Genomic DNA, 17,543 nt, shown 5'->3' with positions numbered 1-17,543 from the left:
TCTAAAAGCACAGCAGTCCGATTCAACGATTGCATGAATGCAGTGGGGACTTGGATGGACCAGAATTGTCTAAAGTTAAATTCTAACAAGACGGAGGTGGTATGCTTTGGGAATGATGCCAATTTCTGGACACCAGAGTGGTGGCCTGATACGCTGGGTCCTCTTCCCGTACCTATCAAGAAGGTAAAACATTTAGGGGTATGGATAGATCAGAAGCTTAATTTTAAAGACCAGGTTAATTCGGTGGCATCTGCCACGTCATATGCCCTGAGGTCATGCAAGAAAATTCTGCATTTGGTTCCGTCCGAGTGTTGTAAAACAGTCATTACATCTCTCACCATGTCGAGGCTGGATTACTGTAATAGTCTGTATTTTACCATTCAGGAAGGTGCAATGCAGAAGTAACAACTTTTACAGAATGCAGCTGCTAGACTGCTGTTGGACATTCCTAAATATGCTCCAATAGCGGATGAGCTACGAAAATTACATTGGCTGCCACTTAGAAAGCGTTCCATGTTCAAGGCGATGTGTCTAGTACACAAGGCCCTCTACGGAGGAGGGTCGGCCTACCTAAAAGAACATCTTTACTGGTATACGCCAAGCAGACTGATACGATCATCAGATGCCAAACTGGTGCATGTCCCATTTGTCAGAAAGGCCACCTGGGGTGGCAAAAGCTTTGTGGCAAATGCAGCCAAAGCATGGAACAAACTTCCCCTTCAGCTCAGAGCTATTTCAAATCTTTTCATCTTTCGAAAGAACTTAAAAACCTGGCTGTTTTCAGAATAGTGGACCAGTTATCTACCTGGCTCGGTCCCTCTGTAGAGATTTCACATAGCGCCAGGACACCTATGGGTAATAGCGTGCTCTATAAATGCCATAAATAAATAAATTAAATAAATAAAAATTTGTCAGCTTAATATGGAGCACTCACTCGCTTTTCTGGCAGATACAATTGATACCTTACATATGATAGATAAAAGAATATTTGAGAAAATGCCTGAATCGGACCATGCATCCCTCTGGTATAACAGACATGTCACAATAGAAGTGTAATGCAATCCTCTGGAAGGGTTGGGCGCAAAGGTAATCATTCTAATCATAGATTTAGAAACCACTTCCAATCTACTCCCATTTGCCGACTTAAATGTAAACATAATCTCTCTAATTTAGATTTCTATACCTTTCTGAAACTAAAAGCTATTATCCAGAAGCTCTGTGTCCTACTTATTCCTGATCTATCATCACTATTGGGGAAGTTCCTTAAATTATGTAACACTGCATCTAGAATATATAACTTGTTCTTCTGCTAAACCACGGCTTACACAGAATAGAATATTCTCATGGAATTCAATCAGTAGAACACATTCTAGAGGGGGGTACTCCTACTTCTGCTTGGCCACATATCTGGCATGACATTCTCCTTTTGAAAAAAAAGATTACCCCTGCCTTATCACATATAAGATTCTGGATGCTACTCAGTGCCTTTTGGACCCTATTGAAACTCCATAGGTTTGGGTTTTCGGATTGAAATCTATGCTGGAATTGCAGCCTTGAACCTGGGGACAGTGCACATATTTTGTTTCATTGTAAACGTTTCAGACCCTTGTGGCACCAAATTCAAAATAAACTACAAAAAATTGTCTGAATTTCCTTTGATGCTACAGCCGCTCTCTTGGACATCTATGCTTCTCCTGAAATTCCTAAATTGTCTCCCACAGACCTTCAACTGATTGATCTTATGCTGGATATAGAAACCAAATCGATAAAGTCTGAATAGAAAAGTTCTCCAAATCTTTCCTTTCACACTTGGTGGGCTTGGATATGCTTCATTAGAAGTGCAGACAATACATGTTTCTCATCTTCCAGAAAATTGTTGGGTGCCTTAGTTGTCGACCTTCAGAAAAACAAGCTTCTGTAATCTACCTAGATAGGTTCTTCTACAACAGCACAATAAGGAATACACCTTTGTCCCCTTAGCTATTCCAACAAGGACCAGCCTGACTTAGAGACCAGCCTGACTTAGAACTTGGCCTGTTACAATGTCCAACCTCCGAGATATCCCTCCCTCCTAGCGTTTTTCTTTCTTTCTTTTCTTTCTGTTTTGTTGTCCTGATTTATTGCTAAAAGTTCTTCTTTGACAGATCTACGGTACATGAATATAAGTGAGACTACAGCACGTATTAGTTTGTAAACCTAACACTGATCGCTTTGCTACACAGTTTCATGTATTAGTCAATCTCACAGTTTTAATTTTTAACCGCTGGTGCCATGTTAACTGGTTATCATTTTAAGAAAACAAGGAAACCCTGAAGGGGCCTTCGGACCATGGGTCATATACTTATTAAAAGGAACAAGGGTCCTAAGGAGTTGCAATACAAAAAGAAATGGCAATATAGACCACAATAAGTACTATATTTTCCTCCAAACCCAGCCGGGCTAGGAGTATTTTATTTTCAGAAATATCAAAAGATTAATTGACCTGGAGGGGGTCAAATACGAACATTTAGATAGGGCACAATCCTGTACCTATCCCAGGAACATAGAAAAACCATAGATTAAGAGAAGGGGTAAGTGGAAAGGAAAAAGGTTTTACAGGCAAGAAGAAGTTTCTTTGGAGCCAGAGAGTGGCTTGCGAATTAAATGAACAATTCCGCAAATCTCAATCAACAGCGTATACAAATTAATATGTACAATGAGTTACATGTCACACTGTTTTTAAAGCGTCAACGTTTCGATCCCTATTGCTCCTAATAAAACGGGATCATCATCAGGACTGTTTTAAATCACTGCCTGTTTACAATACGAATGCCTGTGAGAGTAAAAAAGGGGGAAAAAATAGAAAAACAGCATAAGGCATCCGCCTGAAATCATAAAGTTAAAGTTAAGAAGCATTCCGCAAGGTTCATGTCTAAGATATACTATAAAGGCCACTTTTAGCTGTATCTCATAGTGAATTATCTGAGATAACGGTGAATCGTGATGTCATATCGTGGTTTTTTTATACATGCGTGCATTTTCATTTAGCACAGTGAAAAAAAAAAAAAAGAAAATGGCGCGGTGACTTGGTGATTAGGTGGTCATTTATTTCTTGGTTTTGGTCACTGGTGCATAATAAGGTGGGCGGTGACATCTCTGGTTCGAGGTACGCGAAGAATTAACTTTGGGGTGCTCGTGACGGTGATAACAGTGAACTTCAAATTTGGATCGCCTAATTGTGATCCTGATTGCCAAGATAGGTTTTGGGAGGTTTGCAGTCGACGTGAGTGAAGTGCGGTGGAGGTGAACGAGGATGAGCGAGACACTGACCTACCAAGTCCGTAGGAGGCTTGGTTTGGCGTGGGACTGCCTGCGGGCAGTAGCCGGGCCTTCTGAAAATAATTAAGTGGGTAGCTCTAAACATGCAATTGAAGTTATTGTTAGGGCCAGGGATAATTACCTTCACGGGTCCTGTATCAGGGTCGTGAGGGCACGATTGTTCCTTGTGTGGGGGGGGGGGGGCAATTCTGTTTACTCCATTTCTGTTGGGGCTCTGGGAGCAGCTGTATGGTAAAAATTGTTTATCGTCTAAAAATTGTCCATCGTCTAAAACTGGACACACTGGGTTTAAATGACGCTGTGCCCTGGTCATCCATCCACAATTAGACCAACTGACCTTACCTTACACATCCCAATGATCTGCATTTATGTCGGTCTATTCTGATTTCAATACCTGTTCCTTAATATCAACACACTGTACACCACCAGACTACCCGCCTGTACTTCTCATCCTGGGTACCCGGTTAGTCACCAGCCCCTGGCCACTCTTCCTTTAAGATCATCCTCCAACAACCCTGCAAAAAACAACTCTTTTAATGACCCGCTCTACTATTCTAGAGTGTAACCCCCCTCCCCACAATCAAGCAGCAATCTGTGGCGTATTTATTGGTTCTTTTCCATACGAAAATTACAAATCGCCATAACTATATGTCTAAACTCGGAAACCTGGCTCCATGAGATATGACAATTTCCGCCTCACTACTAACCTAATATGGCCGCCACATTTGCCCAAAAATATTTTGGCAAACATTCAACCAACCACACAGCGCTACCCCGAGCGCATGCGTGTACTCGCTAGCCGATGGCCACGCCCACTTTTGTGTCCGGCGGAACCCGGAAGCGCGGGATACAAGTAGACTGGAATCCCGACTGACCTGTTACCAGTCGCTCCGGTTCCACTTTGGATTCCATGTGGGGGTAGGTGTAGCAGGCTGAGACCGCACACCTTTGGGGTAAGTGTCTTCCTCGCGTCCTTCGGCTCCTACACGGGCGCTGAGCCTTTAGGCATCACTCCCAGTCTGCAGAGCATTTTGCTGTCATTGATTGGTGCCTTGGTGGGTCCGAGGGGGCAGATTCCTGGCACATGTGGCCCTCGAGCCATGGATCGGGGTCTACAACTCACAGTGTTGGGTGTACTAAATGAATATGGGGGGGCGCGTGTTTCGTTTCCATTCCCTCGATTTCCCGCGGCTGCACCCCATGCAGCAAGCGGTGAGCTCGGGAGTGGGAGGGTTTCCGCGCTGTCTCAGTGTTGTTTTTTGCCTTCGACTGGAGGGGTGAGACAATCCGACCAGCGCTACGGGTGCTACTGTTGCTACGGCTGCCCCTTGATAGCCGAGGCCCTGGGCACTGACATCAGAGCTGTTCTAAGCTAGCCCGGGCATGATTATACTCGCCCTGCTATATGTTGGTCGATTGACACCATGGGATATTAAGCTTACCATTCATCCCTGTTTATGATATCCTCTAGGTCCCTGACTCCCTTGTGCAGGTCCCACAGGAGCAGACTGCGGGGCACCTTAGGGATATTCCCAGGGTAAGCTTTTCTGTCCAATCTTCTATTGTTTTTATCATTCTTTTTATTAGTTTTAACTCAGCTGAGTCTTATAAGCAATTCAGTGTTATGGTTTATTTATAGGGAATTGCACCTATTTTTAGAGGAGAAGTATACTAATAGTGTCCCTCATGTGTTCTCCTCCTTTTTAAGTCGCAAATATTGAAGCAGGACCAATTGGCCTGCGGTAGAGACCAACCAAGTTAAGGTTGTATACCCACTCAATTTCTCACTGTGTAGTACTAGTCACTATGGGCCCGATGTAGGTAGCCCTTTACCGATCCGAATCGGCCGAAAATACCGATTTTCGACAGTTTCCGATCGGTAAAGGGCTACCGAGATGTAGGGGCACATTTTCGGTAATTTTACCGAATCGGTATCATTACCGAATCGGTAAATTTACCGATTCGGTAATATGTACCGAATCGGTAAAATAATTACTGATTCGGTAACATTTACCGATTCGGTAAAATTACCGAAAATGCAATGTAGGTAGGCAATGTACCTTCTGCACATGGCTTACAGAATCGGTATTTTACCATGGAATACAAATCCATGGTAAAATACCGATTCCGGTGTGCATGCACATGTGTGCATGCACACCTATGTCATGTGACAGGCAGACCTGCCCTTGGGGCAGGTATGCCTGCCACATGGCACCTGTGCCTGTTTTGGGGGTGCCAGAGGGTGTCAAAGTGACACCCCCTGCACCCTTGTGAATTCTTTAATTACCGATTCGGTAAATACCGAATCGGTAATGCCTAATCATTCCTATGGGCTTCAAAGCCCATAGGAATGAATGGGCATTACCGATTCGGTATTTACCGAATCGGTAATTAAAGAATTGCTAAGGATTCGGTATCGAATCCAGATGTTGGGACCTACATACCATTTACCGATTTTGAAATACCGAATCGGTAGGATTCGGTATTTCAAAATCGGTAAATGGGATTTACCTACATCGGGCCCTATAGGTCCTGAAGAATTGCTAGGATAGCATGAAACATGTTGACCTCACCAGAGGGTTGTAGATAGTCCTGCCCAGTACTTCTGTAGCGCCCTATCTCCCCTCCCACCATTTTAACCAAGGTAGTCGGCCACGTTAATAAAAATCCTTGTGGACTGGCTAACCTTTTTTTAATCACTACCACCTCCTCACGACTACACTTTTTCTGCCCTCTCACACGCATGCACCATATGGCTGGAACAAAAGATCTCCGCTAAAGAGCCCCTTCGCAGGTGCCCGTCAGACATTGCAGCGCCAGTCTGACGAGGAGCAGGACCCATATGATGAAGCATGACACCTAGCTTGCTGGGTGTGTGAGGGTTCTAGTTCCCAAGAGGGGTTTCCCCCTTCTTCTTTCCTTTCCCCCCCCCTCTTGGCCTTCCCTATACACCACTACACTCCACCCTATCAGCCTTCTTTGGGGAACTTTGTGCTTCTTGTAGCTAAAAACATTTAATTCGCAAGCCACTCTCTGGCTCCAAAGAAACTTCTTCTTGCCTGTAAAACCCTTTTCCTTTCCACTTACCCCTTCTCTTAATCTATGTTTTTTCTATGTTCCTGGGATAGGTACAGGATTGTGCCCTATCTAAATGTTCGTATTTGACCTCGTCCAGGTCAATTAATCTTTTGATATTTCTGAAAATAAAATACTCCTAGCCCGGCTGGGTTTGGAGGAAAATATAGTACTTATTGTGGTCTATATTGCCATTTCTTTTTGTATTGCAACTCCTTAGGGCCCTTGTTCCTTTTAATATGTTAACTGGTTATGGCAATTATCTGAATGAAACAGTTCATTATAGATGCCTTACTTTAAAATACTGCCAAGGCGTCTGACTCAATCCCATAAGTTTTCGTCAGCAGTACCCCTGTGGGTCGCTAGGTGGCATCAGTTGACTCCAAGTCCGGCGTCGTAGTCGCTGGGATGACATCGCAGAGGTTACTTAGACGCTGCTCTCGCATGCTGACGTCAGTTCTTTCTTTCTCCGCGCCAACAAGCGCAGATCCGATTAGAGCGGCACCCCCAGTCACTTTTTGACTGAGTTTTTGTAACTTTTGTGGACTTCTTTTTTGAGTCAATCATCAACACCTGGTACACGAGGGATGCCCGGTTTCAAGGCCTGCGGTTCCTTTACCCGACTGATGTTGGTAACGGATCCGCACCGCGTGTGCCTCTACTGCCTGGAGCGCCATCACGACCACAAGTCGTGCTCCGACTGCCGAACCATGGCCCGAAGTCTTTGTGGGAGCGGTCCAGAAAGCTCCTTGAGGCCTGGCAGTCGGCTCCGCGTCGCTCAAGGTCCCGATCGTGAGGGAGGTCGCAGGACCGATTGTGGAGCCATCACCACCACTCGTCTAATTCTTCACTCTCTGGGTCAGGTAAGTCGAAGCACAAAAAGAAGTGGAAGAAGCATAGTCGCTCTTCGACTTCCCCTCGTCCATCGGCCGACACAGGGTGCCGTGGTGCCCCTCCTGCGGCTCCCCATGCGGAGCCATCAGGGTTGAGTCCGACCTTCCAGGGACCGGGAGGGACCCCTGCCCAACTGCGTAAATTTTACGAAGTGATGCATGCCATGTTTGGGCAGCCCGGCTCTGCTGGCGCGCCTTTGGGCCCCACGGACTCATCTGGGGGCCCTAGGCCTTCAATGCCCGCGGATCCGGCCTCTGCTCCGCAGGCCTGGATCCAGATCGGCATTGGTTGACCTTGTGACACCTCCACCGGCGCCAAATCCACCAGGACCATATCCGCAGCCGGCATCGGCCCCAGTTTCCACCCCGGTGTGGATGCAGAGCCAGACAGGCGTCGACCGGCGCCAATGGGTACTTTTGTCCCTACGGTGGCAGTCAAGACTAACCTCCTAACAGAGGTGCTGTAGCCGGCAGCAAGCTCATCGGAGCCCTTGCTGCCATTCAATGAAGCCTTAACATACATGCTTTTGGGCACCTGGTCCAGGCCCAACACAGGGGCTCCTGTGGATAGGATGGTTGCCCGACGCCACCGCCTGGCCCCGGGAGCCCCACTTTACTATCTCAGCACCCCACCCCTGAGAGCTTAGTGGTCCAAGCCTCCAAGTCCAAAGGTGCCTTCCCTATAGCTCCACCTGATAGGGAATCCAAGAAGCTCTTCCAACTTGGGAAGATGTTTTCTTCCTCCAGCTTTGGACTGCGGTCGGTAAACACTGCATTTCTGTTGGGCCGTTATTCCCACTCTGTGTGAGATACGGTGGTGCAAGTGCTGCCTCAGGGCCCGTAGGAGGTCCGGGCTGTGTTCTCCCTTGCGGTCACCGATGGGAGAGACACAGCAAATTTTACCATCCTCTATGGGCTGGATACCGCCCACAGTGTACGTCACACGGCTGGTTGCATTCGACTGGTTGTTCCGGGGATGTCCAATCCACACTTATGGAAATGCCCTCTGATGGCCGTCGCCTTTTCGGTGACAAAGCAAACAACGCGCTAGATCGCTTTAAGAACTCTCTGGCTACGGCCAGGTCCTTGGGCCTCTCCACCACCCGCCCTGCACAGTCTGTCTTTTGTGGCTATGGAAGGGGTGCCCCACTACGTCTCACCCAGAGCCACAGGACGGCACAGGCTGTTCAGCCCCAGCATGGCTGGGGAAGTGGGACCCACCAGCGTGGTTCTGTGTCCAACACAGCCCCCTCTGCATCAGCCTCCATACCCTCTTAGACCACGCAGGGCCATCAAACGCAAGTGGGAGGCAGGATCAGCCATCACCTCCCCCACAGGCGCACCATCACGTCGGACAGATGAGTTCTGCAGATAGTCCAAAGGGGCTACTCTCTCCCCTTCGAGATTACCCCTCCCTCCATGCCACCTCAGTACCATTGCATGTCAGAGGATGACCTGGCCCTTCTCCAACAGGAAGTTTTGGAGTACTTGGCCAAGGGGGCCATCAAGTGCAGTCCTTCCACAGAAGTAGATTGTGATTGCTATTCCCACTACTTCCTGGTGCCCAAGAAGGACAAAGGCCCGCGTCCCATCTTGGATTTCAGGAACGTCAACCGCCTCCTCCGGAAAGAGAAGTTCAAAATGCTGACCCTCGCTGATGACGTTGTCTGCCTCCGACCCTGGAGAGTGGTTGGTAGCATTGGACTTGCAGGGCGCTTATTTTGAAATCCTCGTCCTGCCGGACCACCGTCGTTACCTACGGTTCACAGTAGGCTTTGAGCACTTTCGGTTTACCTTGCTCCTCTTTGGCCTTACCAGCGCCCCTCGGGTGTTCACGAAAGTGATAGCGGTGGTCTCAGCTCATCTACGCAGATCGGGGGTTCCAGTCTTATGCTATGTTGACCACTGGTTGTTGAAGGCAGACTTGTCCCAGGCAGTCGTCTCCCACCTCCTCCAGACTACGGCCAACCTCCTGTATTTGCTGGAGTTCTCCATTAACCTGCCAAAGTCACACCTGATTCCCTCTCCGAAGCTCCTTTTCATCGCAGCGGTTCTGGACACAACACAGTTTCGGGTTTATCCTCCCGAACAGCGAGTCCGGGATATTCAGACTATGATTCCAATCTTTCAGTCTCTATCCCGGGTTTTGGTCAGGATGACCCTAAAGCTTTTGCGCCTCATGGCCTCCTGCATGTCGATCATACCAGGTGGCATATGCGGGCTCTGCCGTGGTACCTGAAGTTCCATTGGGCGCAGCATCAGGAGAATCTGTTTGGTTACGTCCAGATCTCAGAGGGCACTGCACGACAATTGCAGTGGTGGATCACGAACCAGGATTGGATCAACTGCAGATCCCTCTTCCTTCCCCAACCAGAACACACAGTGGTGACGGAAGCATCACTTCTGGAATTTAGCGGCCACATGTGAGAGGCGTAGATCAGAGGCCTCTGGTCTCCAGCGGAGTCCGAGCTCCACATCAACCTTCTGGAGCTTCAGGCAATCCGTCTTGCACTAAAGGCATTCCTCCCCTCTGTCCGGGGAAGTCTAGTGTAGGTGTTCATAGAAAACACCACCGCCCTAGTTTTGTGCACCAGTGGTCAGTGTCTGGCATGGCTCTGCATTCCCTACGCGTAAAGTCGTGTACTGAACTGACGTCAGCATGCGAGGGTGGCGTCTAAGTAACCTCTACGTCGTCATCCTGGCGACCACGACTCCGACGACGGACGCGGAGTCGACCGACGCCACCTACCGACACGCAGGGGTACTGTCGACGAAAAACTTTCCGGATCCAGTCTGAGGACTGTGGGATATTTAAAGGTAAGGAATCTATAACTAACCTATGTTTCTTACAGATATATCGGTACTCGAAGATAAGTAACTTGTGCATTGGTGCTAATGCCACCTTTTCTAGTTATCTAAGCTAAGGCCAATTATGTACTGTTGTACCTGCTGTCATGTTACACTTGAATAATAATGGTGGAAATAAAAATAAAACGTTCTACCAAAAAAAAAAAATCAAGGTTTACTGTCAAAGCACAATTGGTGCTTAGCCACCCACTTTCAGTTTTAACTGGTTAAAAAAATTTCTTGAGAAAATAGTGCAGGGTTTCCCACACAACTCATAATACTGATTCAAATGGAAGAGGATTATTCCGAGTGTCTTAGCCTTCAGATCTCATTTTTAGCAGAGGAATCCAACCAGCAGAATCTGGCTTCCGTGCATAACAAGCAGGGCTCCATTTGAAGCAGCCCCATTTATCAAGGTAGGTAAATTTATGGTAGTGATTTAGAAGTCATAATAATATTCGCGGATCACAGAAAAAAACGGCAAGCATCATTCTTGTTCAGTTCAAAGTAGCAGTTTGTGTGCGATACATCCATTGGGTTAGTAGCCATCGGATACAGAAGGTAAAGAGTTATTTTAATCATGGCCTACATGTTTATATACTAACTTCACTACCTAACAACAGCCGTATGCAACAAGGATGTAAAATTCCACCATCCTTCTAGCTCATTTTGTTTGATACTTTTTCATTTGTGCAGCCGGCTCATGAACCCCATTGCACAAACAGTATGTCGATTTTGTTAACACTCATGGTATTTGTAATGGCACAGCAGTCCAATTCTTTATGTAATAGCTGTATGTGTATATATATATATATATATATATATATATATATATATATATATATATATATATATATATATATATGGATAATCCTAAGAGCATATGTGTAGGGCATTTATTTAGAATATGGTCAACAGACCCTTTCAGTAGTGCTTCTTCAGTTATGTTATGATGCTACTAGACAATCTCATAACGTCTTTGTTTAGACACAGTTGATAAAGAGGGATGTCATTTGGAACATTGAGTCCACTAAAATTAATCACTTGCATGTCCATAAGGCATGTTAAAGTAGTGTTTAATAATTGCAGGTCTGGGTAATGTGGTTTGGTGTTAATACCTTCACTCAGGTGGAGCCCGAGAAGTTGAGGACACTAACCGAAGGTCTGGAAGCCTACAACAGAGCCAGGAGAAGGAATAGAAAGTAAGTTCATGTTTGTCTACTGTTTATTTTTAGAAACTGACCTGTGTTGTTTGCTTTAGGAATTATGTTTTCACAGCCAGGATGTCAAATCCTTCAGTAGGAGGCTTATCAATGTTTGCAGACATGAAATGATAAAGAACATAAATATAAGTTTAAGAATTGTAATACTTGAATAACAGCATCTGTTTCTAGGTTGACTGAATGTATTAGAATACCCACTGAAAATAATTTAATTAAATACACTTGATTAAAGAAAACCTATCAAGATTCTTATATCTTAGGATTGTTACTCATTTATAAAATTGAGGTATACACAACCAATTCTTTTTTCAATAGGTTTAAGACCATATGGGTTTCACACCTCTCATTTCAACTGCCTTTTTTGACCACGCATATTTAGGTTCCATCCATAACAACAATTATTATTTCTGAAATAATTTCCAGACTATGCCTATCTTTAAGGGTTTCTTTTGGGAATAAAACAGAGCCAGAATTCTTGGCCTGTGTCTAAAAAGACTACCACAGGAGATTAAGAAACCCCTTTGTGACCATAGCTGTCCAAAGTAATGGACCACTCCAAAACAATATTTGCTACCTATGTAAATTGTAACACTCCATGGCTACACAGCATGCTCTCATAAAGGTAATCAATTCCACAACTTGTGCTGAGATTACATTGCACAAGTATAATGCTTCAACAACGTAAGCAGTTGTGCAAACTGCATCTGCTTCTCTCAGAATACATTAGTGGTTTCTCAGACAAGAAACACCTACAAACAAAATAAAAGTATCCTATTCAAGTTCATCTTAAATATCAGGTGGAGTTTAGTGCACAACTCTTCATTGATAGAATCATGGTCACAGTCATTGTCTTCCTAATCGAAATCTAAACAATGAACTGGCAAGAGTGTGGTGGGATTTGGGGTATTGCAATGTTTGATAGAGACATTCTCAGTTGCAAGAATTGTCGAGTTTGAGACTGAGTCAGCAAAATTTCAACTGAATGAGTTACTAACACAGTAAGAGTATAACCATCATAATCACTTCACTGTGCTCTATGGCAAGACAGGTATGGGAAAAAATGTTAAACAGCCTGTACGTTCAGTGCCCACAGATTCTAACGTACCTGAAAACTAAGCCACAGGCTGCTTTGCTCCTCCGTGTTGCTGAATAAGTACTGAAAGTGAGCACCCTTTCTCTCTCATGGCAGAATAAATAAAATTATTTTTCATAATCATGCATTCCAAGAGTGGATGCCATATAGAGACTGTGTCTGAGTTCCAGGAAGGGATTAATGTGTTCTTCGTCCCAAAGCACTGAATAACTCTCATTACAATCAGTAATCCTATGTAAAGGCTTTGCAACCAGGGAAACGTTTGGAATCCACTAACGACAGTAGTCCACTATTCCCAAAATCTTCCTCACTTCTTTTGATGCCGTTGGTGGATTCGTTTTCAGAATCGCAGTGATACGTTCTGCTGACACTTTCTACACTCTATTTTTATTACCCATATAAAAACCTTCTTTTGGACAGTATTGCAATTTTGTCAGTGACCCTTTATGGCTTAATGAAGTTGTTCAACAATGCAATTGTGTCAAGCTTGCAATCTTTTTTTTTTTTGGGTGCAATCATCAGGTCATCAATGTTTTGCGCCAGAACTGAGTTACAGAGAATGTGCAAACTCTCTAGATCTTTCTTCAAATTTCAGGACAAAATCTGTGGACTCTCCTTTTACCACTGTGTGGTTCGACAGCAGACCATTGCTCTATTTAAAAATGTAAATACAAAGAGTTACTGGCTATTCCTGTGAAGGGGGGTGGAGAAAAGCGCTTGACACAAATCGGGAATAGTGAACCACTCTGCTTCAGAAGGAATTTTGAACAAAATGACAGCAGGACTAGTACCACAGGACAACAATCCTGCACTATTCTTCACTTTACATTAGATTTTTAAGTTCCCGTGATCAGGGAGTTGCAAAGCCATCCTAGCACTTATTTTCAAATGCCTTGCTCAGTCATTTTCTCATTAACAAATGCCATTCCCTCCTCTGCTTCATGAGTTTTCTTTTACTAAGGATTACGAGGAAACACTGCATTTGTTTTTACTTTTATTTCCACTGAGACTGCACTTTTTATTAATCAATGTATTTTTTCGTAAAATCCCGAGCTTCCTCTTTCACTTTGCGTCATAAATTTGGAGGCAAATTTAATACTGATCCTGCAACTTGGACTTATTTTCTCGAGAGGGGTTGATTTGGAACCTCAATCGATCTCACTGTGGAGAGGGTAGCACCTGTATCATTGGAAAATTGTTTTGGGTGGCCATTCACATAACCAGCTACATAAGGGTCACTCTTGTCTACCTTTATGATAGCACCAAGCTTGCAATTGTCCTCCCCCTCAGGCAGTGTCATTGTACCTGCATTTGACTCAGTCCATTAGGAACATAGAGCGTGAATGCATTTGAGGAAAATTAGGATTCATCGCTGAAGGATTTTGCTGAAAACCAGGATTTAGTTGGAAATTCTGCGTTCTGTTTAGCATAATATATTTCATCATTGATGCTATTTCCAGCCTGCATAAATTGCAAAACAGTATTTTACACACCAACATCCTGCATTCCCAAATTCACACCTGAAACAAAACGAGAATAAAAACCAGAATCTGTCTATTGCTAAAAGCTGCTTTTCTTTCCACCTTCTAAAAATTATTTGTCTGAGTCACCATGACATTTTCTTTAATCGTCCTCTGTTTTTTTCATTAAAACAATTAGTATACTGCCTGCCATACTTAAAAATCTTATTTTGAAATTCTGCTTGCCAACACATCACACTCTGCTGAATATGGGAACTAATCTCTGGACGCAAATCCAACACTAACACTAACATTAATCCACTTACACCGTCTTTTGCAGCGTTATCAACTCCACTGTATTGCAGACAAATCTACATTAGTCTTTCATATTATGCTTTCACTGATTCGTTAGACTTTTGTGTCACTCGTTTCAACCAATTTATTTTTGTGGCACTTACTCTTCAGCTGTCAATCACTATCTTCTAATTACGCATAACAGTTGATGGGCCATTTTGAGGCTTAACCCTTGGTGGTTCTTCATCTAGCCAACTTGCAATTGCATTACACTCCAACCACAAATCTTTAGGAATAATGATCCCAAACAGTGTCTTCAAGTTGACCAAAAACTCTTTGAAATTGCCCCAATCTCTATGCTTCGGTATACGACTAGGCTGGTTCTTCTCTAAACTTGAAAGTTTTTTGCAATTGCCAGGAGATGAGACCTTGCCCACGGTATGTGAACATTTGCACCTCCATGCACTTCTCTCATTGGATATTCCACACTCCATTTTCGCTCTAGTTTCTTTTTCCTTTTCCATTTTGTTTCACCCTTTCAAATTCTCCCAAGGCTTTATAAGTTGTATACATTCTCTCACATTTATTCTCAAGCTGACACTTTCCATTTTCCGTATTTCATTGTCACTCAGTTCCATTCTGTAATTTCTGCACAATCTCTGTTTATACGAATCAACGCAAAGCTCATCCAGCTTTTATTCAAGCTTGTCATATGCATCATGCATGTCTTGCTGCTTCCTTACTCAAATATCTCAATTCTTCTGCACTGTATGTCGGTATACTTTCATCATTTATTCTACAATTGATAATTTCTCCAAATTCTGGTTCAAGTCTAACAATATCATTTTCTTCTGACTCTCGTTGCTGAAACACCCATGGCAATAGTACTAGGTAGTACATCAGGAAACTCACTAGTAGGTATACTCTCTACTGATGCTTGTAAAGCAGGATTTGGCTCTGTGGCTCCTCGCTCCTGCACTTGTGGACTTCGATCATCATTATACAGAAATGGTCTTGAATTCAACAAATCATTTAATAACCTGTCATAATCACTAGAAATCCGTTATTTCTCATCCTTAATTTAATTTTTACCATTGTGTGTTTATTTCTTTTTGTCTCTCTTTTGACAATTGCATGAAGTACTCCCACTTCAACCATGTCATCTCCATGCTTTAGTTTGCACTCACTCGTTAGCATCCATCCAATGACTCACTGTTTTTCTAACTGATCCTTCAACATTCTCTTACGCTGGTCAGTCACCACATAATCCCATTCATTCAACACCTCCAGCTAGCTAGTCTTTCGCCTCATATATAGAACATTTCAGATACTCCTAATGTTAAAGTAAAGAAAACTGTGTCAGTTTATCATTAGCAGTAATCTTTTGCTTTTTTATGTAGCCAGAGACAAATATTAAGACCTCAATTTAGCAACATATAGTGAGCAGTTGATCCTTCAAGTGAAACTTTATATGCCCAGTAAGGCTGAGCAACATGAGCAGCTAACCAATCACAATTCAACTTGAAAAGGAGACTTGGGATCCAAGCCTGCATTTCAAAACAAAGAAACTGTATGCGTACTGAAATACCTGAAGTGAATCAAGCTCATTGCAAACTAGAGACAAATTTGAAAACAAATTCAATCACACCAAGATAAATCTCCGACCAATATAAGATCTGCCGTGGAGATTGTGCTTCTTTTTATCATCCACAAAGAAATAAACGAGACAACCCTAATTAGATCAGATGCAACTGGCCATTAAGGTGTCATTAAAGGAAGATGTATTTTGATTTGTTGAGTCACGCCTTCCGCAAACAACCAACATTAATAATGGTATCTCAAGAGCTTGGATTACTTTGAAGCAGATAATCAAAACCACATAAAACACAAAATTCCAACAAGCACAATTAATAATCACTAATTCATATACAACATTAACAATGCCATTTGAATTTCACATACTATTAACAAGACCAAAACCATCAAATTAAAGTGTCACTTGACAAACTACACAACAATTCGCACCTTGCAAGATATCAACTCACTGAGCATTACTCCACAATACAAGACATGCTCTATTTATTTTGAGCAGTTACTTCAAACCAGACCAGTAGATCCAAATGATTTCAGAAACTATGAAGAGCTTAAGCTGAGAACTCTCGAACTAGGAACAGAGGAATCACTCAAACCAGTTACAGTCTAGCAAAAGGCAAATGTAAATCAAGGAGCATTTGTCATATGGTCAGCTCAGTAAAGCAGAAGCAAACCTAAAGTTAATTTTAAGTATAGAGTGATAAACAAACTAACATGGAGTCTGCTGTCTTAGATGATCATGAAGGATCCCTGGCTTGTTTCCCAAATGGTGAGTTTTTATGCATTCAGACAATGAAACTGTGCAGTCACTGTGGTGTGACAAGGAAAATTACATAGCACAACCAATAGGTAAGTAGAAAACACATCACGTGATAATAACCTTTGCGCCACATTCTAACGAATAGCCTATGCTATACCCTATACAGAAAACAATACCTCATTCGAAAATAAAACCTCATATTCGGTCAGCTGAAGGAAGTGACCTACAATTTCCATGCAGTTGTAAATCTGTCCTGTCCGAGAACATAAAGTATTATATTTTATAAATGTTACCGAACTAACAAGAGCTTAGAACTAACTGAATTGTGTACTGTTGGATAAATAATGAAGGTCACGTCTGAGCTCTAGGGGTGCACAAGTAAGAAGGGAGCAGATGAGTTAGCGTGAAGTACTACAAACCGCTTGCATAAAAAAAATCTGAAAACACAAGTATTCCAAAGCCTACTTATGTCAAGCTAACAAGACTTCATATTAATAAACATAGTAAAACATTGCATTTGTGTCTTTTTCTTTTTAGTGAAAGCACAGAATTATAAATTTGTGAAATCTGCTATCAGATCCAGCATGTCGTGGAGTGACCCACGGGTGTCTGTAGGGTTACTCTGAATTCCAACTTGTTGGAGGGGGGCAGAGCAAAGGCACCTCATATCTTACCCCATGCTTCTCCAGGGCACACTCTGAGTTCCCTTTCTAACTCAGTCCATTGGTCCAATTCTGGGACCCAAGGGTATTTCCTTGGCTAGGAACAACACTACTTTTTTGTGCAGGCAGGGTATTGCTTGTGGCTATAAAAGGCGAGTTTGACTTGAGTGTGCTCTGGAACCCTCTCTAAGAGGCTCCAGCCTCTGTTAGGTTGACCAGACGGCCTATGAAAAAACTTTTCTGCTGGAAGTTGTATCTAATTTTCTTTTTCTGTTGTGGCCTATGGTTCTTTCAATAGCCTGTTTTTTAGCTCTCCTCCTTGGAA

General features: G+C 43.5%; 1 protein-coding gene across 2 annotated transcripts in view; it reads left to right on the top strand.

The window, feature by feature from the left end:
- The window catches only part of MBD5 (methyl-CpG binding domain protein 5), a 563,198-nt gene that overhangs the window by 404,311 nt on the left and 141,344 nt on the right, over positions 1-17,543 (top strand). The window contains exon 9 of one of the 2 annotated variants that reach the window (XM_086957256.1): positions 11,262-11,335. In XM_086957256.1, coding sequence (XP_086813382.1) covers positions 11,262-11,335 — 74 coding nt within the window. Of the gene's footprint in view, positions 1-11,222; positions 11,336-17,543 lie in introns of both variants that reach the window. The other variant, XM_086957255.1, reaches the window with a different exon arrangement.

This window comes from Lissotriton vulgaris, chromosome 2_1 (assembly GCF_964263255.1).
Source record: "Lissotriton vulgaris chromosome 2_1, aLisVul1.2, whole genome shotgun sequence".
NCBI classification, from domain to species: domain Eukaryota; kingdom Metazoa; phylum Chordata; class Amphibia; order Caudata; family Salamandridae; genus Lissotriton; species Lissotriton vulgaris.
The sequence above is the reverse complement of the archived record's forward strand: the minus strand, read 5'-3'. Positions and strand labels throughout refer to the sequence as shown.